At 49.0% G+C, this 25151-nt stretch overlaps 2 protein-coding genes across 2 annotated transcripts; both read left to right on the plus strand.

The window, feature by feature from the left end:
- Positions 1 to 34: 34 nt before the first annotated feature.
- IK (IK cytokine) lies at positions 35 to 16600 on the plus strand. The gene is made up of 20 exons (XM_008255127.4): positions 35 to 221; positions 1029 to 1095; positions 5056 to 5148; positions 5555 to 5614; positions 7766 to 7933; positions 8094 to 8208; positions 8646 to 8716; positions 8827 to 8873; positions 10284 to 10447; positions 11259 to 11367; positions 11692 to 11731; positions 12228 to 12453; positions 12693 to 12711; positions 13178 to 13256; positions 13942 to 14022; positions 14227 to 14284; positions 15758 to 15846; positions 16039 to 16147; positions 16316 to 16350; positions 16432 to 16600. Exons 1-20 carry the CDS (start codon positions 206 to 208, stop codon positions 16457 to 16459), a joined length of 1674 nt encoding a protein of 557 aa, XP_008253349.1. The 5' UTR covers positions 35 to 205; the 3' UTR covers positions 16460 to 16600.
- Positions 16601 to 19902: 3302 nt separating this feature from the next.
- On the plus strand, positions 19903 to 25011 carry WDR55 (WD repeat domain 55). Its single transcript, XM_008255129.4, has 7 exons — positions 19903 to 20204; positions 22982 to 23082; positions 23167 to 23254; positions 23364 to 23543; positions 23853 to 23952; positions 24046 to 24215; positions 24300 to 25011. The coding sequence occupies exons 1-7, from the start codon at positions 20014 to 20016 to the stop codon at positions 24619 to 24621; spliced, it is 1152 nt and encodes a 383-aa protein (XP_008253351.3). The 5' UTR covers positions 19903 to 20013; the 3' UTR covers positions 24622 to 25011.
- The last annotated feature ends 140 nt before the right edge of the window (positions 25012 to 25151 follow it).

Consider the following 25151-nt stretch of genomic DNA (forward strand, 5'->3'; position numbering starts at 1 on the left):
AGCCAATGACAAAAAAGCGTTGTAGGGCCGCAGTGAGGTCATCTCTGTGCGCAGGGTGGGACGGATTCGAGAGGGAGGAAGCGGAAAGGCTCGGAACACAAAGCACTGTGGGTTCATTTCCGAGGTGCACTGTGGGAAGGGCTTGTTGCGACGGTGTTGTTGTTGGAAATTAGGCTCTTGCTGTCGTTGAAACGCAGGAGACAAGATGCCGGAGCGAGATAGTAAGTTCGGGTCATCTGTCCTTTTTTCCCTGCGGGACTCGGGGCACTTGGCGCTTTACCTCGGCTGCTGAGCTTGATGGTGTGTATGTGAGGCTTGCAGCCCAGCGAAGCTCTTGGGCCTTTTGAGCAGCTGCAGACTCCGTTCTCAAGCCTGGTTGCTGCCCCCAGAGAGGACGAACAGCTTGTGGCTGTGGCCTCTCCTTCCTCCCCCGCCCCCTTATTTACTCCTAGGTTGTGTCTGTTCTTTTTTTTTTTGACAGGCAGAGTGGACAGTGAGAGAGAGACAGAGAGAAAGGTCTTCCTTTGCCGTTGGTTCACCCTCCAATGGCCGCTGCAGCCAGCGCGCTGCGGCTGGCGCACCGCGCTGATCTCACGGCAGGAGCCAGGTGCTTCTCCTGGTCTCCCATGGGGTGCAGGGCCCAAGCACTTGGGCCATCCTCCACTGCCTTCCCGGGCCACAGCAGAGAGCTGGCCTGGAAGAGGGGCAACCGGGACAGAATTCGGTGCCCTGACCGGGACTAGAACCCGGTGTGCCGCAAGGCGGAGGATTAGCCTAGTGAGCCACGGCGCCAGCCTCCTTTTTCACGTAGTATTTTAGATGTGATCTTCAGGAAACCTTTGTTGACCAGCCAGCGCGGGTTTAGGGGCCGCTCTGCGTTACCACAGCTTCCCCCATGTCAGGACTTAGTACATTATATTGACGCCATCGCTGTTCTTAGGTTTCTGCTGTGTTCTTCACCACTGCATTCCCATTTTGACACAGGACCTGACGCATGAAATTAAATTAATGTCAATTCTTTTCGATAGGCGAGCCGTTCTCCAATCCTTTGGCCCCAGATGGCCATGATGTGGACGATCCTCACTCCTTCCATCAGTGAGTATTTTGTTGTAAGGCCAGAGAAAGGAATACGCTGAGCAACGGTGGAATGGAGTAGCGGTGAGAGGGTGAAAGAATTGTGAATTTCTTATCAACAAGAATAGTCCAAAAATAGTACCACTTGGCCTTTTATCACTATGAACCTTAACTGGGACAGGCCAACCACAAAAGATAATTCAATCAGTTCTAGCATGGAAGGTGCTAGTATTTTTTTTTTTAAGTTTCCTTGATGTATTTTGAAGGGATTGAAGAGTGACAGAGGTAGAGACATAGAAGAGAGATTTTTCACCCTCTGATTATCTGCCCAGGTGGCTACAGCCACCAGCGCTGGGCTAGGCGGAAGCCAGGAACTTAATCCAGCTCTTACTTGGGTAACATGGACCCACGCATTTGGGTCATCTGCTGCTGCTTTTCCCAGGCCATCAGCAGGGAGCTGGATCGGAAGTGGAGCAGCTGGGACATGAACCAGTGCCCATATGGGATACCAGCATTGCAGGTGACAGCTTTTACCTGCTATGCCAAATGCTGGCCCCAGGTGCTAGTTTTTTTTTTTTTTTTTTTTTTTTTTTAAATAAAGATGTATTTTATTTATTTGGAAGAGTTACAAAGAGAGATATAGACAGAGAAAGATTGGTCTTCCAACAGCTGGTTCAGTCCTCAAATGGCTGCAATGGCCAGAGCTGAGCTGATCCAGGAGCTTGAAGTCTCTTCTGGTCTCCCATGCGGGTGCAGGAGCCCAAGGACTTGGGCCATCCTCCACTGCTTTCCTGGCTCATTAGCAGAGAACTGGATTAGAAGTGGAGCAGTTGGGATGCAAACTGGTGCCCATATGGGCTGCTGGCACTGCAGGCTAGGGCTTTAACTCGCTGCACCACAGGGACAGCCCCAGTGCTAGATTTTTTTTTTTTTTTTTTTTTGACAGGCAGAGTGGACAGTGAGAGAGAGAGAAACAGAGAGAAAGGTCTTCCTTTGCCGTTGGTTCACCCTCCAATGGCCGCCGCGGCCGGCGCGCTGCGGCCGGCGCACCGCGCTGATCCGATGGCAGGAGCCAGGTGCCAGGTGCTTTTCCTGGTCTCCCATGGGGTGCAGGGCCCAAACACCTGGGCCATCCTCCACTGCACTCCCTGGCCACAGCAGAGAGCTGGCCTGGAAGAGGGGCAACCGGGACAGAATCCGGCGCCCCGACTGGGACTAGAACCCGGTGTGCCGGCGCCGCTAGGCGGAGGATTAGCCTAGTGAGCCGCGGCGCCGGCCACCAGTGCTAGATTTTTAAATGTTGTTTGATTAGACATTATACAGGAATTAATTCCTCTCATAGAATATTAAACTATAGGAAGGCTAGCACTGTGGTATAGTGGGAAAAGCCGCTGCCTGCAGTGCCAGCATCTCATATGGTCACCGGTTCAAGATCTGGCTGCTCTGCTTGTGATCCAGCTCTTCTGCTATGGGCTGGGAAGGCAGTAGAAGGTGGCCCAAGTCCTTGGACCCCTGCACCTGCATGGGAGACCTGGAAGAAGCTCCTGGCTCCTGGCTTCGGATCAGTGCAGCTCTGGGCGCTGCAGCCAATTGGGGAGTAAACCAGCAGATGGAAGACCTCTCTCTGTCTCTGTGTCTGTCTCTGTCTCTCTCTGCCTCTCCTTCTCTGTGTAACTCCGACTTTCAAATAAATAAATAAATCTTTTTTTTTTTAAATAAAGTATAGGAATTAAAGGTAAAGTTGTAATTGATAACATCCCCAATTCTGGTCTGTTTCTTAGAGGTAACCATTGGAGAAAGATTTTTGTGGCAGTGACAAAGAACCCAGGAGTCTTGTTTTTGACTAGAGCTTGGACTGCAAATCCTGTGTGTGTGTGTGTGTGTGTTTTTTTTTTTAAGATTTATTTTATTTATTTGAAAGAGCTACAGAGAGAGGTAGAGACAGAGAGAGAGGTCTTCCATCTGCTGGTTCACTCCCCAGATTGCTGCAACGGTCAGAGCTGAGATGATCCGAGGCCAGGAGCCAGGAGCTTCCTCTGGGTCTACCATGTGGGCGCAGGGGCCCAAGGGCTTGGGCTATCTTTCACTGCTCTCCCAGACCATAGCAGAGAGCTGAATTGGAAGAGGAGCAGCTGGGACTAGAACCAGGGCCCATATGGGATGCTGGTGCTTCAGGCCAGGGCTGCAGGGCCACTGCGCCACAGCGCCAGTCTCCTGAGTCCTGTTTTAACAAAGAACAGAATTCCCCCGACCTCCACCTAACCAAGTTCATATTAGTAACATCTCCCTCTGTCTTTGTTGACTGTATCTGGAGTTGTGTTCAGTCTCACTCCTGTTATTATAGTCTTCAATAAATTCTTCCTTGGGGAAGAGGACTAGCTTAAATACAAAGGGTGGGGAAGGAGAACTTTATTGGATATCAAGAGTAGGGAGGTTCTTGACAAATTTATCTAGCAGAAATCTTTCTTTTTAAAGATTTGTTTAATTGAAAGGCAGAATTACAGGAAGAGAGAGGGAGAGAGAGAACACTCCCAAATGGCCACAACGACCAGAGCTGGGCTGATCCGAAGCCAGGAGCCAGGAGCTTCTTCTGGGTCTCCTACACAGGTGCAGGGTCCCAAGCCTGGGGCTCTTTTCCACTGCTTTCCCATGGCATCAGCAGAGAGCTGGACTGGGAGTGAAGCAGCTGGGATTCGAACTGATACCCATATGAGATGCCAGCACTGCAGGTGGCGTCTTTACCTGCTACACCACAGCCTGGCCCCACAGTAGGATTCTTTTCAAAAACAGGTTGACAGGCTAAGGGAGAGCCCTAGTCGAAGAGAGCACAAAGGAACTTGACTAGAGTTTGGTCAAGGACGCAGTCCTTGTTAGTGTACCAAGTGATGTTATCTCTTATGCCATCAATGCTGTGTGACTGATATTTAGAAAACTTTGCAGTTTAGTGTCTCCAGTGAATGGATGTTAAGGTTGTTTCCAACTCTTGTTATTTTCAAAACTATAATGAAATATCCGTTACAGGCTTGCATTTTTTTTTTTTTTTTTGTTTAACTTAGTTTTATGTATTTATTTGATGGGCCAAGATAGAGAGAGGGAGAGAAAGAGATCTTCATTCCAAATGACCCCAATGACTGAGACTGAGCTGGGAGTCTGGCTCCATCCAGGTCTCCAAGCATGTGGGCCATCCTTCACTGCCTTCTCAAGTGCATTAGCAGGTAGCTAGATTGAAAGTGGAGCAGCAGGGACTCAAACCAGTTCTCCTATGGGATGCTAGTGTCACAAGTGGCGGCTTAATTGGCTGCCTCATGGTGTTGGACCCACAGACTTTCTTAGATACCTATGCTAGTAATCAACCAAACTAAATATAAATAAGTGGAGTTGCTGGGCCACAAGATATTTATACTTAAATTTCCACAGATACTGTGAAATTGCCCTCCAAATTGGTTAAATTGTTCGTATTCCCATGAGAATAAACATTTTCCCCCAATTCTCTCATACTTTATTTATCAGACTTTTTTTAATTTTAATTTTTTTTAACATTTATTTATTTGAAAGGCAGAGTTACAGAGAGGCAGAGGCAGAGAGAGAGAGTAGTATCTTCCATCTGCTAGTTCACTCCCCAGATGGCTGCAATGGCTGGAGCTGGGCTGATTCAAAGCCAGGAGCCAGAAGTCTCCTCCAGCTCTCCCACGTGGGTGCAGGGGCCCAAGCACTTGGGCCTTCCTCTATTGCTTTCCCAGGCCATAGCAAAGAGCTGGGTTGGAAGTGGAGCAGCCCATAGGGGATGTTGGCTCCGCAGGTGGCAGCTTCACCCACTATACTACAGTGCTAGCCCCTATCAGACTTCTTAATAGCTAACATTCTAATATGTTGAAAGTAGCATGTCTGTTTTAGTTTGTGTATTTCTCTGGTTCTATTTAAGTTAGTCAAATTTTTCTCTTGAGTACTAATTTTTTTTAAAAACTTTGCCTTTTCTTTTAGATCAAAGCTTACCAATGAAGACTTCAGGAAACTTCTCATGACCCCGAGGGCTGCACCCACCTCTGCGCCACCCTCTAAATCACGTCACCATGAGTAAGTCTTAGGTGACCCAACCCGTCTCTCATCTCCTTTGTACCTTATCCCATTCTACTGAACCAGAATGTCTTAGGAGTTAGACTACTGTGTTTATGCCTGTGGTTCTAATGTTTTCACTGTTTCTCAGGATGTAGTCCATGGACCACTTGTACTAGAGTCACTACGGGTGCAAATGGGCAGCTTTCTGGGCCTATTCTAGCTCCATAGACTCTCTGGAGTAGATACTTGGAGACACATAATTTTAAAAATCCCTTATGTGTTTATGATGCTTTATGAAGTTTGGGAACTGCTCACCTAATTAATGATGTGGATCTCCACCTGCTTGAAATTCTTGCATTGTTTACTTTTTGGAGTTTCTAGAGCCATGGCAATACTTTGCCATCACTGAATTTGTTTCTTCTAGGATGCCAAGGGAGTACAATGAGGATGAAGACCCAGCTGCACGAAGGCGAAAAAAGAAGAGGTGAAGAAGCAGTGGGGGGTGTTGGGAAAGGTGGCTAGGGTTTGGGGGAAGGGAGTACAGACTGAGGTTTTCTGCTTTGGTACTGGAGAGGGATGATACTTAGAGTAGCAGTGTAGGCCTTTGGAGTCAGCCTGGCTGTATTTAATCTCATTATCACCTGTTTTTTTTTTTTTTTTCTTTTCAAGATTTATTTACTTATTTCAAAGGCAAAATTACAGAGAAGAAGGAGAGACAGAGAGATCTGAGAGATCTTCTGTACGATGATTCACTCCCAAATGGCTGCAACAGCCATGTCTGGGCCAGGCCAAAGCCAGGAGCCAGGAACTCCATCTGGGTTTCCACATGGGAGGCAGGGGCCCAAGCTCTTGAGCCATCTTTTGCTGCTTTCCCAGGTGGATTAACAGGGAGCTGGGTTGTAAGTCAGCAGCTGAGACTGAAACTCGGACTCTTATAGGATGCTGGCATCTCGGAAGGCAGCTTAACCCGCTGCTCCGCACTGCTGGCCACATCATCACCAGTTTCAAGCTCGATAACCTTGGGCATTTTCCTTAACCCCTCTAATGCATGGATGGAATAGAAATAGTGGTGACTTTTGTCAGGTTGTTAGGAACTTGAACTGTGAAAAGTATATTGTAAGTCCTTAATATCAGTGTGTGGCATGTAATGACCACTCACTAAATCTTTTTTTTTTAAAAGATTTATTTATTTATATGAAAGTCAGAGTTACACAGAGAGAGGAGAGGCAGAGAGAGAGAGAGAGAGAGAGAGTCTTCCATTCGATGGTTCACTCCCCAATTGGCTGCAACGTCCAGAGCTTTGCTGATCCGAAGCCAGGAACCAGGAGCCTCTTCCAGGTCTCTCATGCAGGTGCAGGGGTCCAAGGACTTGGGCCATCATCCACTGCTTTCCCAGGCCGTAGCAGAGAGCTGGATTGGAAAGTGGAGCAGCTGGGACTTGAGCTGGCGCCCATATGGGATGCCGGCACTGTAGGTGGCGGCTTTACCTGCTACACCACAGTGCCAGCCCCTACTCACTAAATCTTTATTGCCTTCATTATTATTTATATGAAACAACCTTCTGGACCCATGCCGTGGACCAGCAAGGAATGAGTTACTTCCAGTTTAAATGTGGAAAATAATAAAAATTCAGAGGATTTTATGATTGCTTTGTAGAAAAATCTGTGAAACATGCAGAGAATCAGTAGATATGGGGGGATTCAAAGGTTTTTTTTTTTTTTTTTTTTTTTTTTTTTGACAGGCAGAGTGGACAGTGAGAGAGAGACAGAGAGAAAGGTCTTCCTTTGCCGTTGGTTCACCCTCCAATGGCCGCCGCTGCAGCCGGCGCACCGCGCTGATCCTGGCAGGAGCCAGGAGCCAGGTGCTTTTCCTGGTCTCCCATGGGGTGCAGGGCCCAAGCACCTGGGCCATCCTCCACTGCACTCCCTGGCCATAGCAGAGAGCTGGCCTGGAAGAGGGGCAACCGGGACAGAATCCGGCGCCCCAACCGGGACTAGAACCCGGTGTGCCGGCGCCGCAAGGTGGAGGATTAGCCTATTGAGCCACGGCGCCGGCTCGGGATTCAAAGGTTCTAAAGTGATAGATGGAATGTCCTAAGGTGGCTTTTCAGCTTTTTTTTTTTTTTTTTAAGATTTATTTTATTTATTTGAAAGAGTTACAGAGAGAGGTAGAGACAGAGAGGTCTTCCATCTGCTGGTTCACTCCCCAGATGGCTACAATGGCCAGAGCTGCGCTGATCCGAAGCCAGGAGCCGGGAGGTTCTTGCAGGTCTCCCACGTGGGTGCAGGGCCCAAGGACTTGGGCCATCTTCTACTGTTCTTCCAGGCCACAGCAGAGAGCTGGATCGGAAGAGGAGCAGTCAGGACTAGAATTGGCGCTCATTTGAGATGACAGCGCTTCAAGCCTGGGGCATTAACCCGCTGAGCCATACCGCCGGCCCTTCAGCTTTATTTCTATGAGCTGGAAAAAGCCCGTAGTTCTGATGTTGAGGACGGGGTCAGCAGTTCTCTCAGGGAATGTGTGAGCTCTGACTGTTGAGCGCTGGGAGAAGATCTGAGAGACTGACAGGAATAATTCTGTTGACCTTGAGATAGCTGCTGGTGAGCCTTACGCATGTACTTTTGTCCTTTCACAGTTACTATGCCAAGCTTCGCCAACAGGAAATTGAGAGAGAGAGGGAGCTAGCAGAGAAGTACCGGGACCGTGCCAAGGAACGGAGAGATGGTGTAAACAAAGATTACGAGGAAACCGAGCTGATAAGCACCACGGCTAACTACCGGGCTGTGGGCCCCACTGCTGAGGCGTGAGTACCAAGGGGGCGAGGGCATGGTTCCCTCAACTTGTCAGTCACTTTGGGAGCTCTTCCTAACACTGCCCTTGCTCTGAAGCTCATACTCAGCTATTTCAAAGGGCACTTAGCAGCCACAAAGGATTTCTGTAATGCGACCTCTTTCATTATTCAGGGATAAATCAGCTGCGGAGAAAAGAAGACAGTTGATCCAGGAGTCTAAGTTCTTGGGTGGTGACATGGAACACACCCATTTGGTGAAAGGTCTGGATTTTGCTCTGCTTCAAAAGGTGTGTTCTGGTGGACTGGTGGGGGAAATGCTAGTGTGTTGAATATTCTAATTCAGCCTATGAGGCAAGGCAGGCAACTCCTGGTGGTTTACACCATCTAACCTGGAAGAAGTGCTAAAGATGACTCCTTCTTAGAACTAATTGCTTACATTGTCTAAGTATCAGCCTCAATTTTGTATCTTTGGGAAAGCCTTCCTGATAATGTAGGTATGGTTAAGCAGGACCCCAATTCCTTACCTTCCATTTCCTGCATAGGTCTTCTATTTTACTTACAGCAGTTACTGTTTCTTCTGCTACATGCTCCTTTAGAATAAGAACAGTGCCTGTCCTGTTTAACATGATGTTCTGAGTTCCTGCCATAGTATGGTGTAGTGGATGTTCCATAGAAATATGACAGGTAAATGTGTTTTTTTAAACATTATTTGCTTTCCTCTTAGGTACGAGCTGAGATTGCGAGCAAAGAGAAAGAGGAAGAGGAACTGATGGAAAAGCCCCAGAAGGAAACCAAGTAAGTAAATATCAAAGAAATCTTGAAATTGTAGAAACATGTGAGACCTAAAGTAAGGAACCCATTCAGTCTCCCCGATAAAAAATTAAAAAAAAATTTTTTCCCCCCAGGAAAGATGAGGATCCTGAAAACAAAATTGAATTTAAAACACGTCTGGGTGAGTACAGGTTTTTATGCTAGTGATTATGCACTATAGGTCAATGAAAGGGAATTTAATAATTTCTGGAAGGATGTCTTTTGTTCCTCAGCTTCTTTACCTTTATCTTACTCTTAAGCCAGCTAGTTACCAAAAAATATTCTAATTGAACTCACACATGGACTTAGTTATTTCACTTGTTATTTGTGTCTCCGCAGTTAGATTGGAAGCTCTTTCTCCTGAGGCCTGTGCCTCAGAGGAGGTAATAGGGTTGATGATTCAAAGCTCGGAGTATGGAGTTAGATCTCAGTGAAGGTGTCTCTAAATGATGGTGAACCCACACTGGATATGTGATTTTTTTAAAGATTTATTTATTTATTTTTTGACAGGCAGAGTGGACAGTGAGAGAGACAGAGAGAAAGGTCTTCCTTGATGGCAGGATCCAGGTGCTTCTCCTAGTCTCCCATGGGGTGCAGGGCCCAAGCACTTGGGCCATCCTCCACTGCACTCCCGGGCCACAGCAGAGAGCTGGCCTGGAAGAGGGGCAACCGGGACAGAATCCAGCGCCCCGACCGGGACTAGAACCCGGTGTGCTGGCGCCATATTTATTTATTTTGAAAGTCAGAGTTACACAGAGAGAGAAGGCGAGGCAGAGAGAGAGAGAGGTCTTCCATCTAATGGTTCACTCCCCAGTTGGCCACAACAGCCAGAGCTTCGCTGATCTGAAGCCAGGAGCCAGGAGCCAGGAGCTTCTTCCTGGTCTCCCACATAGGTTCAGGGGCCCAAGGACTTGGGCCATCTTCTACTGCTTTCCCTGGCCACAGCAGAGAGCTAGATTGGAAGAGGAGCAGGCGGGACTTGAACTGGTACCCATATGGCCAGGGCTTTAACCTGCTGCGCCATGGCGCCGGCCCCTGGATATGTGATTTTAGACCACTAACTTTGTTTCCTTTTCATTTGTATAAATTGAGTTGATGTTTACCTCATGGGATTATTGCAGGGTTGAAAAATGATATAGATAAAACATGCTAATAACCATGTTGAACACGTTGTACACTGTTTTGTCCATCATCATCAGAGTTACCTTGACCCTCATCCTTTTCCTCCCAGGGCTTCAAACAGTGCAGGCTCGCAGTGCTCTCGAGAGGGCAGTGTAGAAGAGTGGACAGGAGCCCAGGCTTTTGAGTTATGACTGCCTAGGTCCAGTTCTTGGCTCTGTTACTTGGTAGTTATTTGACTTTAGATAAATCACTTAATTTCCAGCCTTAGTATTCTTACCAGTAAAATAGGGATAATAATATTGTGAAGACTGAATGAAGCAATGCATGTGTAGCGCATGGCATGGTGTCTGCCATAGAGTAAGGACTTAATAAATGATGGCTGTTATAGAAGGATCTCATTGGCTATTCACTATTGCTTGCCATTTTGTAGGTCGCAATGTTTACCGTATGCTTTTCAAGAGCAAAGCATATGAGCGGAATGAACTCTTCTTACCAGGCCGCATGGCCTATGTGGTGGACTTAGATGATGAGTATGCGGACACAGATATCCCTACCACTCTTATTCGCAGCAAGGCTGATTGCCCCACCATGGAGGTGAGTCAAGAGTCCTGAGAACCTATCATATGAGCTTCAAATATGACAATCAGCCCCACTTCTGTCTTGTTTCTCACCTACCACATGACCAAGTACTGCTCATTTTTTGCTTCCTAAATCTGGTTTGAATCCATTTACTTTTCTCCATCTCTATCAGTAGTATTCCATTCTATGCTACAATCTCTTGAAGCTACTAAAAGAAGCCCTTAATTGGTTCCTCACTTCCATTCTAGTTTCCTTCCAATATATTATTATATCTATTTGTTGAGATCTAATTTATATGCCATAAAATTTACTCAAATTATTCACATCAGTGCCTTTTTTTTTTTACTGTCTTTAGAGCTGTGTAACCATGACAGTCAATTTTAGAAAATTTTCCTCTGTAATCATCAACCCCCTGCCTCCATCCCAACTTCCATTATGATTTTTTTTTAACATATGGCTAGGGGAATCTGTTTCAAATTCAAATTTTTGTCTCATTACAGTTAAGTTTTCAATGGTTTCTTACTGTTCTTGAATTAAAGAGAGGAATCCACCACTGCCTGGGAGCCTTACAACATCTGATCTTGCTGGTCCCTTCACCACGACTTCCTGGCTGTCCTGGCTTTCCTGAATGTTTTGGATTCACTTTGGATCCAGGGCCTTTGTGCATATTGTTTTCATCTGTCTGGAGAGTCCTTATGCGGCACCTCTTTTCCTTGTTTCCACCTCATTAATTGTAACTTTCTTTTCATTATGTTAATTGAGTGAATGAATAAATGAAGAGACTCCTGCTCAGCTGGATAATGTTCTTGCTTCTTGGCGTTTTCAGGCCCAGACCACACTGACCACAAATGACATTGTCATCAGCAAGCTCACCCAGATCCTGTCATACCTGCGGCAGGGAACCCGCAACAAGAAGCTCAAAAAGAAGGATAAAGGTACCCAGAAAGCTTGGGAGAGCCCTGTCACCATTGTAGGGGCACCTGGGGATGGGACCAAAGCGTCCTGAAAGCTGTCAGCATGAAGGGAGCAGAGAAAAATGGAGCAGTGGACCATTACAAGGAGTTGGTTATATTCAGGTTCTGTCTGCTTGGCCCATCCAGGAAGCTATGGTCAGGTTTGAAGCATGCGGAGGGAGAGTGGGTAGCTTTTGTCCTTTAAACAGAAGATGTTTCAAAGTGCATTGAGATTTGGGGAGGTTAGTGAGGCAGAGTGGGAATTAATTCAGGAGTGTTTTCCTGACTCCTCTCTTGACTTTTCAGGGAAGTTGGAAGAGAAGAAACCTCCGGAGGCTGACATGAAGTATGTATTCCAGCCCCTGTCACCTAATCTCACAGCGGGGATGCCACATTTCTTGGCTTTGGCCAAGAAATTGTGGGGTGGACATGGTGTAAGAATCTGGAAAAATAGGGGCAGGTGTTGTGGTGTAGCAGATTAAGCTGCTGCCTGCATGCTGGCATCATACACATGGGTGCTGGTTCAAGTCCTAGCTGCTCCACTTCTGATCTAGCTCCCTGCTAATGTGCCTGGGAAAGCAGCGGAAAATGGCCCAAGTGCTTGGGCCCCTGAACCCACTTGGGCGACCTGGTGGAGCTTATAGCTCCTTCTTTGGGCCTGGCCCAGATCTGGCTGCTGTGGCCATTTGGACAATGAACCAGAAGGAAGATCTCTCTGTTTCTCCGTTTGTAACTTTGCCTTTCAAATAAGTAAAATAAATCTTTTTAAAAAGTCTGGGAAAATGACCAGGGGAAGTGGAAATATGTGTAACCTTGCCAACTAGTGGTCTGTGTTTTCTTAGCATTTTTGAAGACATTGGTGATTATGTTCCTTCCACCACCAAGACACCTCGGGACAAGGAACGGGAGAGATACCGGGAACGTGAGCGTGATCGGGAGAGAGACAGAGACCGTGACCGAGAGCGTGAACGAGAACGAGATCGGGAGCGGGAGCGGGAGCGGGACCGAGAGAGGGAGGAGGAAAAGAAGAGGCACAGCTACTTTGAGAAGCCAAAAGTGGATGATGAGGTGAGATGTGGGCCCTTGGTACCACCGGTGGAGCCCCGAGCTAGGTGCAGGACCTCCCATTTATTATGTAAGTGCTTCGTGGCTTCACAGCAGCCACTGAGTCAGCTAATGTGGGGAGCGGGTGTGGGGGGAACCATCCTGGACATGGGGATGAAGTGGGGTAGGGAATTGTTTCAGTCTGTGGGAGAGATGAATGGGAATCCCTCTTGGTGACACTCACCTCAGTTTTCTCTTTTCAGCCCATGGACGTCGACAAAGGTGGGTCCTGTGCACGGTTTTTTCCATTAGCTATTACAGTGCTGCTTTCCCTGGGCTGAATTTGATCTAGAGCGCAGAGCTGGTAAAGGTCAGATTGGGAAGCTTCTTGATTGTGGGTTCTCAAAAGAATCATGTCTTGCTTGCAGGATAGACAGGATGAGTCTGGAGTTCTGTGCACCTTCCTGGGCAATGGCAGGATATGTTTGGTCTTAGATAGCATTTCCTGTAGCCCTGGGGTTTTGAGCAGGTGCGTCGAGGTTAATTGTGCAGTGTTCTGGTTACCTCACCACCATCTCCTCCACAGTAGCTCATTAATAATTGGAGTGTGGATAAAATTTTATTAGATGAAAGGGTCTGTTGCCAGGAAAAAAATATTTTTACGAAAGGCGCAGGTTGGAAGTGTTTCAAGGGGAGGAATTTGTGAGTGCCTTGGTTCTAAGGCTGAGCAGAGTTCTTTTTTTCTCAGGACCTGGCTCTGCCAAGGAGTTGATCAAGTCCATCAATGAAAAGTTTGCTGGGTCTGCTGGTTGGGAAGGCACTGAGTCATATCCTTTATTTTAATATGTTCCTGGGTTCTGAAGAACTGTCCCCTTTTCAGCTCTACCTCACTTGCCTCCCTGCTCCCTTTTGCCCCCTCACTCCTTCTGCTTTATGCTGAATTTGACAGGGATGAAAGCTTGCCTTGCCCCTCCCCTGGGGGTCCCACTGAAGCTTAGCCCTCTCCTTAGAATTTTCACGTTGAGACTTCTGACGCTTGGACTCTCTTGCCTAAAGTTTTTCTTAATGAAATTGTATCTAGTATTTTCTTTTTTCTCTTCCCTCCCCTCCCTTCACCTTCCCTCCCCTCTCCTCCTCTCCCCCTCCTCCTTCCCTCCCTCCCCCCCTCTTTCAGATTTATTCATTTATTTTGAAAAGCAGAGGTACAGAGAGGCAGAGAGAGGGGTCTTCCATACTCTGGTCCACTCCCCAGATAGCCACACTAGCTGGAGCTGTGCTGATCCAAAGCCAGGAGTCAGGAGTCCCCTTGGGGTCTGCCACATGGGTGCAGGGGTCCAAGGGACTACTCAGGCCATCTTCCACTGCTTTCACAGTCCATAGCAGAGAGCTGAATTGGAAGTAGAATAGGTGGGTCTCCAACTGATGCCCATTTGAGATGCCAGCACCGCAGGTGGCAGCCTTACCCGCTCTGCCACAGTGCTGGCCCTTAGTATTTTCTTTAACATAGCATATGTTAAAGAAGCCAGAAGACAAAAAGCAGCTGGGAGATTTCTTTGGCATGTCAAACAGTTACGCAGAGTGCTATCCAGCCACGTACGTGAGACCCAATAAGGAAGGGGGGTGGCTGGGATTATGGAGAAAAACTTGGGGGGATGAGGTGGAGATTTGATTTGCTGGGACTCAGGGATATTTCTTACTTGAATTAACTGTTCGACTCTGGGAAGTCTAGAGGAGAAGTCATTTCTAGGCAAACAGCTCTGAGTCTAAAGCATCTGTTTTACCATTGCTTCTCTTTAGGATGGATGACATGGCTGTGGATAGTGATGAAGAGGTGGATTATAGCAAAATGGACCAGGTATGGCATTGGAAGGATGGGGTCCTTTTCCCATATCTCCTCTTTCCTGCTCTACAGGAATCTGTGTCTCGCTTACTGGGCCTGACCCTCCTTTAGTTGCACCATTAGAAGCAGCAGTATTACAAGTCGGGAGCAGCTGAGCTGTTTTTGAAGTTTCTGCACACGATCAAATGAGCTAGGGCCAGGAGTCCTTCTGTTTCCTACAACAATATGCCAGGCTTTGATTTTCCTCCTGGTCCGTAAGAAGGCATTAACGCATGTGTGGAGAGGGAAGGAGGAATTGCAGTCTTCAGAAAATAAGTGAACTTTATTCTAGCCAGGATTAAAGTTTTCCTTTAAATATTAAACAAAATTAATGTTGAAGAAATATCATCTGCTTTTCCTTTATTCTCAGTGTACTGCAGTAGCTAAAAGCATTCTTTATTCTTGGAGCTTTGTTTAATTCCACCTCTACCATTTACTAATTTTGTGACTGCCAAATTGTTTTACTGTTTTTTGTTTTGTTTTGTTTTTGTTTTAAGATGTATTTATTTATTTGAAAGTCAGAGTTATACAGAGAGAGGAGAGGCAGAGAGAGAGGGGGTGTGGGGTAGGGTCTTGTCTTCCATCCGCTGGTTCACTCCCCAATTGGCCAGAGCTGCGCTGATCCAAAGCCAGGAGCCAGGAGTTTCCTCTGGGTTTCCCATGCGGGTGCAGGGGCCCAAGGACCTGGGCCATCCTCCACTGCTTTCCTAGGCCATAACAGAGAGCTAGATTGGAAGTGGAGCAGCTGGGTCTTGAACCGGCGCCCACATGGGATGCCGGCGCTTCAGGCCAGGGCATTAACCCGCTGCGCCACAGTGCCAGCCCCTTGTTTTACTGTTTATGCCTCAGTTTTATCATCAGGAAACTGGAGAGAAATATAGTTCTATCTTCACTGACTTTGTGAGAATTAAATAAGAGGTGTTTAGGTGTGTATGTAGAATAATGTCTATCACATAGTTTGCAGTAAGCATTTATTATTTGTTAGGATAAGACTTTTTTTTTTTTAAATTTTTTTAATTTATTTTTTGACAGGCAGAGTTAGACAAAGAGAGACAGAGAGAAAGGTCTTTCCTCCGTTGGTTCACTCCCCTAATGGCCTCTACGGCTGGGCCTGCACCCATCCAAAGCCAGGAGCCGGGTACTTCCTCCTGGTCTTCCATGCGGGTGCAGGGACCCAAGCACTTGGGCCATCCTCCACGGGCCACAGCAGAGAGCTGGACTGGAAGAGGAGCAGCCAGGACTAGTACTCAGCGCCCCAACTGGGACTAGAACCTGGGGTGCTGGCGCTGCAGGTGTAGGATTAGCCTAGTGAGCTGTGGCGCCGGCCAGAATAAGACTTACAAATGGTGAAATGTGGGATTTTGGGAGAGTCTGGCTTTAACTAAGGGCTACTTCTATTTCCACTGACTGACTCTTCCCTGCCTGTCTCCCCTTTCTGTTTTGCAACAGGGTAACAAAAAGGGCCCCTTAGGCCGCTGGGACTTTGATACACAGGAGGAATACAGCGAGTATATGAACAACAAGGAAGCTCTGCCCAAGTGAGTTGTTAGAGAACACGGGCAGGGAGTGATGAGGCCTATGGTGATTGGGTGAACTTGCCTACAAATCAAGTTAGAGGATGTCTGGATGATAAATTCTTCAGTAGGTTGTGTCCCTGCAGGGCCCTCTGGGAAACCTTGCTTCTGCTTTGCCAACCTCTCATGCCTGCTTCACTCAATGGCTCTTTTCAGGGCTGCGTTCCAGTATGGCATCAAGATGTCTGAGGGGCGGAAAACTCGGCGCTTCAAGGAAACCAATGACAAGGCAGAGCTTGACCGGCAGTGGAAGAAGATAAGTGCGGTGAGTGGGACTGTCCCTCAGGTGTGAGGCTTTCAGCTGAGAGGAGGCCCTGGCTTACAGGCCCAGAAATAGACAGGGAGAGCCATGCAAGTGACCGAGAGGTCAGTCTTGGGCCGTATCTGCATTTACTCTGGCTGTGTGACTCATTTATCACTCGTCTTTTTGCAGATCATTGAGAAGAGAAAGAAGATGGAGGCTGACGGGTGAGCAGCTTCCTCTGTGGGTGTGGTAAGAACTGCCTAGTGTGTGTATCTTATGCTGATCTGTTTCTCCTTTGATTGCAGGGTTGAAGTCAAAAGACCAAAGTACTAATCTCCAGTTCCAACTGGAGAATTTCCACAGGCTCCCACTGCTTTCTTTCTATAATTCCCAGAAAGGTTGCAAGGTGTTTCTGTGAATGTATATAAAATTTTGTTGTATAATCATTGGTTCCATTAAAATTGGTTAACCTGCTGTCTTGTCTTTTCTGTGTTCATCCTCCCTTCTGGGTCCCTGGAATACCAATCCTCTGGTTGTGATTTTATGGTTAAGATGTCACTTGGGATGCCTTCATTTCATATAAGGCTGCCTGGCTTCATGTCCTGGCCCTGCTCCCAATTCCAGGTTCCTGATGATGTACACCCTGGGAGGTACCAGATGGTGGCTCTGGTAGTTGGACCCTTCTACCCACATAGGAGACTTTGATTGAGTTCCAGGCATCTGGCTTTCTGCTTCACCCAGCCCTGCCTGTTACAGACATTTGGAGAGTGAACCAACAGATGGAAGATCTCTTTCAAATTAAAAAAAAAAAAAAAAGTTTTATTTATTTATTTGAAACAAAGTTACAGATAGGAAGGGAGAGACAGAAAGGGAGAGACCTCCTTCTGCTGGTTCACTCCCCAAATGACCGCAGTGGCCAGGTCTGGTTTTGGGAATGGCCAAAATCAGGAGTCAGAATCTTAATTTGGGTTTCCCATGTGGGAGCATCTTCTACTGCTTTCCTAGGTGCATTGTTAGGGAGCTGGATTAGAAGTGGAGCAGCAGGGACATGAGGTGGTAGGATGGTGACATTGCAGGTGCAGCTTAACTTCACTGTAACATGCTGGCCTTCAAATAAAAAATTAAAAAATTTTAAGAGATCTATTTATTTGAAAGGCAGAGTTACAGAGAGGCAGAGAGAGGGAGAGAGAGAGAGAAGTCTTTCATCTCCTGGTTCACTTCCCAAATGCCGGAGCTCGGCTGAAACCAGGAGCCAGGAGCATCTCAGTCTCCCACATGGGTGCAGGGGCCCAAGGACGTGGGCCTTCCACTGCTTTCCCAGGCCATAGCAGGGAGCTGGATTGGAAGAGGAGCAGCTGGGATTTGAACTGGCACCCACATGGGATGCCAGCACTGCAGGCAGTGGCTTTACCCAGTATGCCACAGCACTGGCCTCCCAAATTTTTAAAAATTAAGAAGAAATCACACCTAGAAGGATGTGTCAGTTCTTTCATGAGCTATGCTGCTATATTCCTCGACAATAAGGATATTTACTGGCCAGTGTGCCCAGCAGGGAAGGAAAGAACGACCCTAACTGATGGGCAAGATGTGGACAGAGGAACCTAAATGATTAAACATGTTACTCAAGCCTGTCTGAGGGCCTGATACCTGACACTAGGACAAATTCCCTGCATATTGGAGTCTGCTTAGCAGGCTGCTGGCCTGATCCCAAGGCAGTGCTGGACTGGCATCTGGGTGAGGGCATATGATGAAAATTATCACCTTTAGGGGGGTCGGTGCTGTGGTGTAATGGGTAAGGCCACCGCCTGTAGTGCCAGCATCCCATATGGGTGCCAGTTTGACTCCCGGCTGCTCCACTTGCGATCCAGCTCTCTGCTATGGCCTGGGAAAGCAGTAAAAGATGGCCCAAGTGCTTGGATCCCTGCACCCACATGAGAGACCCAGAAGAACTGGCGCAGCTCCGGCTGTTGTGGCCAACTGGGGAGTGAACCAGCAGATGGAAGACCTTTCTCTCTCTACCTTTGCCTCTAACTCTGCCTTTGAAATAAATCTTAAAAAAAAAAAAAAATCACCATAGGAACAAAAACATTTTATGAGTTGATGCCCTCCTTGGAGCTAAAGTGACACTGAGTGCCAGTCACTGCCTCTGGCTGAAAGGATAATGGCGGGGAAGTGCTTTGGTGGAACTGGTGTAGTGTGGCCCTGCAAATATGGGAATCCCAATTGTAGTGCATTAGTTTTGGTGCCTCTATTTCATCAGAAAGTCTGCCCAGGTCCAGGGTGGGTTTCTGACATTTGAATCATCGTATCCTGCCCTTTTCTTTCTTTCTGCTCATTATCAGACCTTTCATCTTGAGCTCCTCAATTAGGAGTCACCACTTCTTCCTGGCTGGATGCCAAGCTGGTGCTACCTGTGCTAAACCCAAGACCTGTGAGCTCACCAGATCCAAGGAATGCTAGAAAATTACCTTAGTTGTTGCCCTGCCCCCCCCCCCCCGGTATTTATTTATTTATTTATTTTGAAAGGCAGAGTTAGAGAGGGAGAGAGAGGTCTTCCATCTGCTGGTTCATTCCCCAAATGGCCGCAGACTGGTGTAAGCCAGGGCTAATCCAAGAGCCAGGAGCTTTTTCCAGGTCTCCTTTGGGGGTGCAGAGGCCCAAGCACTTGGGCCATCTTAAGCGCTTTCCCAGGAGTATTAGCAGGGAGCTGGATCAGAAGTGGAGCACTTGGGACTAGAACCGGTGGCCATATGGGATGCCAGCGCTGCAGGTGGTAGCTTACCCCCACAACGCTGGCCCTGCCCTGTTTTCACCCGGATAGGACAAGGCTTTTTGAGTAAGTCAGCTTTGTGCATGACCCGTGAGGCTGACATTACACTGATGCAACAGCACCGAAAACGGTTAATTTCAGACAACACCCAGATTCCATGGTTGTAGGCTGTTGTCCCTATTAGGTCACAGAGACCTCTGGCTCAGACGAAGAAACTTAGGGCACTAGGAGCAAGACGTTTGGCTTGACCGCAAGGTTAAAATTGAGTCTCTCCAAGCTTCACGGAGGTGGTCGAGGCCCTCTGATTAGCCACATAGCGAGAGACAAGGACTCTCAACACCACACAGCAACTTTTCCAGGCAGCAAACGGGAGAGGCAGCGTCTCAGGTGCCTCAATTCTTTCATGCCTCTAAAAGCCACAGGAGCACCTTGTTCCTTCTCATCAGCCCCATCCTGCAGGTGCTCCCATCACTGTGGATCCCCGGAAACTGAGATATCCGGAACCGCAGCAGTAGTGCCCATTTTCCTCTTCAGGAACTCATTGGTAGCTCTAGGCATTGCCATTCCATCCGGCCTACTGAAAGTCCGGAACTAAACTATAGCAACAGGCGCAGGGCACCACTGTTCGGTCCCGGAGAGGTTGGGCGCGGACGGCAGCGGCTTGAGCGTGTGCGCTGGCTGCCGGCGGTTTACGACCCCTGTCTCGTGTGGGACTTTTGCCGCTTCCTGACCGCTCTGGCTGCTGTTTGCCATCTTGGTTTCACCTCGCTACGAATGTTAATATCGCGAAGGTATTAGTTCCTCCTCAGAGTTAACAGGAGCAACAATCGGTGAGGGTGAACTTTAACGCAATTCCCAAGGGAGGGAGGGAGGGGTCGACGGCCACACAGCCTACTCCACCACGGGCTACAGCCTTACACGGCGGGCCGCGGGGGCACCGCTTCTCTGTCAGTTCCTCCTACTGCGACGGCCGACCCGCCTCTTCCGGGTGACGTCAATGCCTGGCGACACTTCCGGGCCCGACTCCTGAAGAGGAAGTCGTGCCTTGGTCCACGCCTCCTACCGTGTGCGTGAGTGGTGGCGTCCTTTCAGAACCTCGCTAGCTACTCACCGAAACATGGATCACACGTGTGAGGAGAGGCCTGCAGAGGCTGCGAGTGACGAGGAGGACCCTGACTCCACGGAGGCCCCTGCCCGAATCAGGGACACCCCGGAAGACATTGTGCTGGAGGCGCCGGCCAGTGGGCTAGCGTTCCACCCCTCCCGCGACCTGCTGGCGGCAGGAGATGTGGACGGGGACGTGTTCGTGTGAGTGAGCTGCAAGGTCCGGGACACGGTGGGTGCGGGAGCGCCTGGTCTGGAAGCTCCGAGGGACGGAGCTGAGACCAGGAGGGAGGAACGTTGCAGAGCGACAGATTTTGCTGAACCCCTCTTGTCTGATGCATCCTAAAACATTCGGCTTTGAACATGTTGCTACACAGATCTGTTGGAAGAACCGAAAGGAAGAAAAAATAGCAGGGGTATCGTGACCGAGCCCAGAGACCATAGCAAGAAAAGGAGGCATCTAAGGCCCTTTATTCCCCACCAGATTATTGATCCTGAAACAGGCTCTTCGGGGCGCTTGCGTTGTAGCTTCTGTCCGTTTAATTGATCTTTCAAAAACACAGATCAGCCCATGGCCACATTTTACTGCTCCACAGTAAAAACTTTATAGATTACGAGTGAGTTGCTCTGGTCTTTTTATCATGGTGACAAGGGAGGGAGGCGTTCACAGCCTATCCTGGCACTGGCTACAGCCTTAACTGGGACACAGTGGGCCTAGGGGGTGCAAATGATTTACTCTGTTAATTTTTTTTTTTTTTAAATTTTTGACAGGCAGAGTGGACAGAGAGAGAGAGAGACAGAGAGAAAGGTCTTCCTTTGCCGTTGGTTCACCCTCCAATGGCCACCGCGGGCAGCACGCTGCGGCCGGCGCACCACGCTGATCCGAAGGCAGGAGCCAGGTGCTTCTCCTGGTCTCCCATGGGGTGCAGGGCCCAAGCACCTGGGCCATCCTCCACTGCACTCCTGGGCCACAGCAGAGAGCTGGCCTGGAAGAGGGGCAACCAGGACAGAATCTGGCACCCCAAGCGGGACTAGAATCCAGTGTGCCGGCACCGCAAGGTGGAGGATTAGCCTAGTGAGCCACGGCGCCGGCTCTGATAATTTTTAAAAGATTTATTATTTGTCAGGGAAAGTGTAAGGGAGGGGCAGGGGAGGTATTTTCCATCCCCCAATTCACTCCCCAAATGGTAGCAGCCACCTGGTCCAGTATGTAGGAGCCAGGAACTCTTTCCCACTCTGTCCCATGTTGGTGGCAGGAGCACAAGTACTTGGGCCATTCCTATAATGTGCTCCTAGGCACATCATCAGGGAGCTGGATTGGAAGTGGAGCAGCCAGGACCCAAATAGGATGCCAGCCATATATTAACCCTTTGTGCAGCACTGCTGGATTTATCCTGTCCTTATTACGTGTACACAAAATGCCACTTGCAGCAAACGGGTTATGACTGGAATTTGTAAAATCTTTTTGGAATGTAATATGTAGCCCATTATGTTTTCCATTTCATCTGCCTCTAGTCCCTGGTAGGTGCTCAATACATGTTTGATTTTGAGCACAAAATGTAGGCTGGAAGCAGTGAAAGCCATTGAAGGTTTTAAACAGCAGAGTTCTGCTATGTGATTCACTTATTTAAACCTCGTTCCCTTATTACCTAATGGCCACGGGCTAGGTGACTTATGTATTTTCATTTTTAAGATGGGAGTAACTAGCACCTTGTAGAAGGGACCAGGTAGTCAGGCAAGTGTCCAAATGTAGGCCCCCGTCTACCTTTGCCCATATCTACAGTGCCCGACACTGAGGAGTCACCCAGACCTCCACCTTTCTGCACATCCCTATAACTTTGGTTTATCAAGTTCTGTTTCTGCTTCAGAAAAAGTTTTAGACAGGGCTGGCACTGTGGCACAGTGGGTTAAGCTGCTGTCTGCAGTGCTAGCTTCCCATACGTGCATCAGTTCAAGTCCAGGCTGTTCCACTTCCAATCCAGTTCCTTGCTAATGTGCCTGGTAGAGCAGCAAATGATGGCTGAAGTGCTTGGGTCCTTGCACTCTCGTGGGAGACCTGCAAGAGGCTCCTGGCTTCAGCCTGGCCCAACCGTGGTGGTTGCAACCATTTGGGGAGTGAACCAGCAGAATGATCTGTCTGTCCCTTTCTCTTTCAGATAAATCTTTTATTAGAAACACTGAGCAAATGTACCTTGAATTAATGTACAGGTACTCCTGTGACTTAGAATGGGGTTACTTTCAGATAAACTCATTGCAAGCTGAAAATATCCTAAGTAACTCATTGATTGCATTTGCGCTAACAAACATCCTAGCTAGCGACGCAGTACACCAGCCAGTATCAGCTGTGCAGCATCACAAGAGCATCTTACTGCATACTGCTAGGGTGGGAACAGACCAGGATTCCAAAGACACTTTCTTTTTATTATTTTATTTTTGACAGGCAGAGTTAGACAGAGAGAAAGGTCTTCCTTTTTCCGTTGGTTCACCCTCCAAGTGGCTGCTGCTGCTGGTGCGCTGCGCTGATCCGATGGCAGGAGCCAGGAGCCAGGTGTTTCTCCTGCTCTCCCATGGGGTGCAGGGCCCAAGCACCTGGGCCATCCTCCACTGCACTCCCTGGCCACAGCAGAGAGCTGGCCTGGAAGAGGGGCAACCGGGACAGAAGCCGGCGCCCCGACCGGGACTAGAACCCGGTGTGCCGGCGCCGCAAGGCGGAGGATTAGCCTAGTGATCTGTGGCGCTGGCCCCAAAGACAGTTTCTAATGAATGTGTACTTTGACATCAGAGTTGAAAAAGCCCAAGTAGTCTGCATATTGAAAGAAAACAAGACCTAATAATTTAAACTCGCTGGAAATGGGAAAATGGGATGATAAGCTTATAGGGGCCTGGAGATGTGTAAACAGGATCTCCTGAGTAGGTGGGCGGGGGTTTTATGGGTTTGGTCTCTGTACTCCATGCATCACCCTCCTCCTACTGTCCCCCAGGTTCTCCTACTCTTGCCAAGAGGGAGAAACCAAGGAGCTCTGGTCCTCAGGTCACCACCTCAAGGCCTGCCGTGCAGTGGTGTTCTCTGAAGACGGGCAGAGTGAGTAGAGGCAGGCAGCAGCTGGCAGCGTGGCCATGGGAAGGGAGCACTGACCAGCACTGTGACCTGTCCCTTCTCCCCCAGAACTTGTTACTGTCTCCAAGGACAAAGCCATCCACTTTCTGGATGTGGAGCAGGGTCGGCTGGAAAAACGCATTTCCAAAGCTCATGGGTAAGGGAGCCTTTTGTGTGTATGAAGTTGGGGGTTGGGGGGGGGAGGTAAGGACTGGGCAGTTCCTGCTGGGACAGAAATCCTCCAGGTGCTGCATTTGTGTGTCCAGGGCTCCTATCAACAGTCTGCTGCTGGTGGATGAGAATGTTCTGGCCACTGGGGATGACACAGGTGGGATCCGGCTTTGGGACCAGCGGAAGGAGGGCCCCTTAATGGACATGCGGCAGCATGAGGAGTACATCGCCGACATGGCTCTGGACCCAGCCAAGAAGCTGCTGCTGACAGCCAGGTCCAACCCACCCCCCCTTTTTTTTTTTTAAGGGAAAGGGGTTTATTGGGGAAAACCCAGCAGACTGGAGGGGAGGGACGAAGAAGGATGAGAGAACAGTAAGAGCGAGCCGAGAGAGGAGAGAAGCCAAGAGAGCCAGGTGTTCAGGAAAAGGCCCTTTTAAAACTTTGCCTGAGGGCGGGCAGGGAAGCTGGAGCAGGAATCCCATTAGATGGGGGTGGAGCTTGACAACAGTGGTTGGTTGGTTTTTTTTTTTTTTAAAGCTTTCCTTAGAGCTTCTGGCTAAGCCTGCTGCTTTGTTCTCTGCAGTGGGGATGGCTGCCTTGGTGTCTTCAACATCAAGCGACGCAGGTTCGAGCTGCTCTCAGAGCCTCAATCTGGGGACTTGACCTCTGTCACCCTCATGAAAGTACAGCTGAGTATGATGGGATCCTGGTGTGTGTAAACTAGGGGCTCGGTCTGAGCTGGTGCCACAGACATGATCTGCCCTGTTTCCCTGCAGTTTGGGAAGAAGGTGGCCTGTGGCTCCAGTGAAGGTACCATCTACCTCTTCAACTGGAATGGCTTTGGGGCCACCAGTGACCGCTTTGCCCTGAGAGCGGAGTCCATCGACTGCATGGTTCCGGTCACTGAGAGTCTGCTGTGCGCTGGCTCCACCGATGGCATCATCAGGTGAGGGAAGCCAGGACAGCCCTCAGGCTGTATGGGAAGGGCAAGCCCCGCTAGCCTGTACCCAACACTGTTCTTTCCCGGCAGGGCTGTCAACATCCTGCCAAACCGAGTGGTGGGCAGCGTGGGCCAGCATGCCGGGGAGCCCGTGGAGAAGCTAGCCCTCTCCCACTGTGGCCGTTTCCTGGCCAGCAGCGGCCATGACCAGCGCCTCAAGTTTTGGGACATGGCCCAGCTTCGAGCTGTGGTGGTGGATGACTACCGGCGGCGCAAGAAAAAGGGCGGGCCCCTGCGAGCCCTGAGCAGCAAGGCCTGGAGTACTGATGATTTCTTTGCAGGGCTGAGGGAAGAGGAAGAGGGTGCCAAGGCTCAGGAGGAAGGGGAGGAGACGGAGGGTGACAGTGACTGAGGGGCGAGTGGACTCTCAGGACAGGTCCTCGCTGGGCACGTCTTTGTTTCCTGGAGTGGATCCTAAGGGAGGATTGGAACCTGTAATACCCTGTTGTGCAGGTTCAGATGCACAGCAGGCCCAGGACTCAGGGCACTGATGGGACGAAGTACTTGCCCTGTGGCAGCTGTTCTCTAGGCCAGTGTAAAGACAAACCCTACGCTGGGGGCCAGAGAGCACAGACACATGTATATACTAACCAGGGGTTTAATATAAATACAACCAGCATAGAAAACGTCGAAACGATACATAAACCAAAACCATAGTGCCAAGTGCTAGGGACGAAGGGCAGAATTTCTGACCCTTTGGCTCAGCCGGTCCCCCCAAATAAAAAAACCGAAGTCAAAAAAATCTAACAGATTCATGTGCAGAGGGTGGGAAGGAATAGCAGGGGAGGGCAGGGTGGGTATGTCACAAAGGGAAGACCATGGGTTAGGTGGAGACTCAAAGGGGAGAGGACAAGGCCCACCAGCGTAACTCAAGCCAAACCT

Source organism: Oryctolagus cuniculus, chromosome 6 (genome assembly GCF_964237555.1).
Source record: "Oryctolagus cuniculus chromosome 6, mOryCun1.1, whole genome shotgun sequence".
Classification (NCBI taxonomy): Eukaryota; Metazoa; Chordata; class Mammalia; order Lagomorpha; family Leporidae; genus Oryctolagus; species Oryctolagus cuniculus.

What these genes read in the sequence shown, in the direction of transcription:
- IK (XM_008255127.4), top strand. An exon ending in GTGGGCCCCACTGCTGAGGC is followed by an intron (nt 7,934 to 8,093) that starts GTGAGTACCAAG and finishes TTCATTATTCAG; the next exon opens with GGATAAATCAGCTGCGGAGA. An exon ending in AAGCCCCAGAAGGAAACCAA is followed by an intron (nt 8,717 to 8,826) that starts GTAAGTAAATAT and finishes TTTTCCCCCCAG; the next exon opens with GAAAGATGAGGATCCTGAAA.
- WDR55 (XM_008255129.4), top strand. Translation starts at nt 20,014, where the DNA reads ATGGATCACACGTGTGAGGAGAGGCCTGCAGAGGCTGCGAGTGACGAG. An exon ending in AAGCTGCTGCTGACAGCCAG is followed by an intron (nt 23,544 to 23,852) that starts GTCCAACCCACC and finishes TGTTCTCTGCAG; the next exon opens with TGGGGATGGCTGCCTTGGTG. An exon ending in TCCACCGATGGCATCATCAG is followed by an intron (nt 24,216 to 24,299) that starts GTGAGGGAAGCC and finishes CTTTCCCGGCAG; the next exon opens with GGCTGTCAACATCCTGCCAA.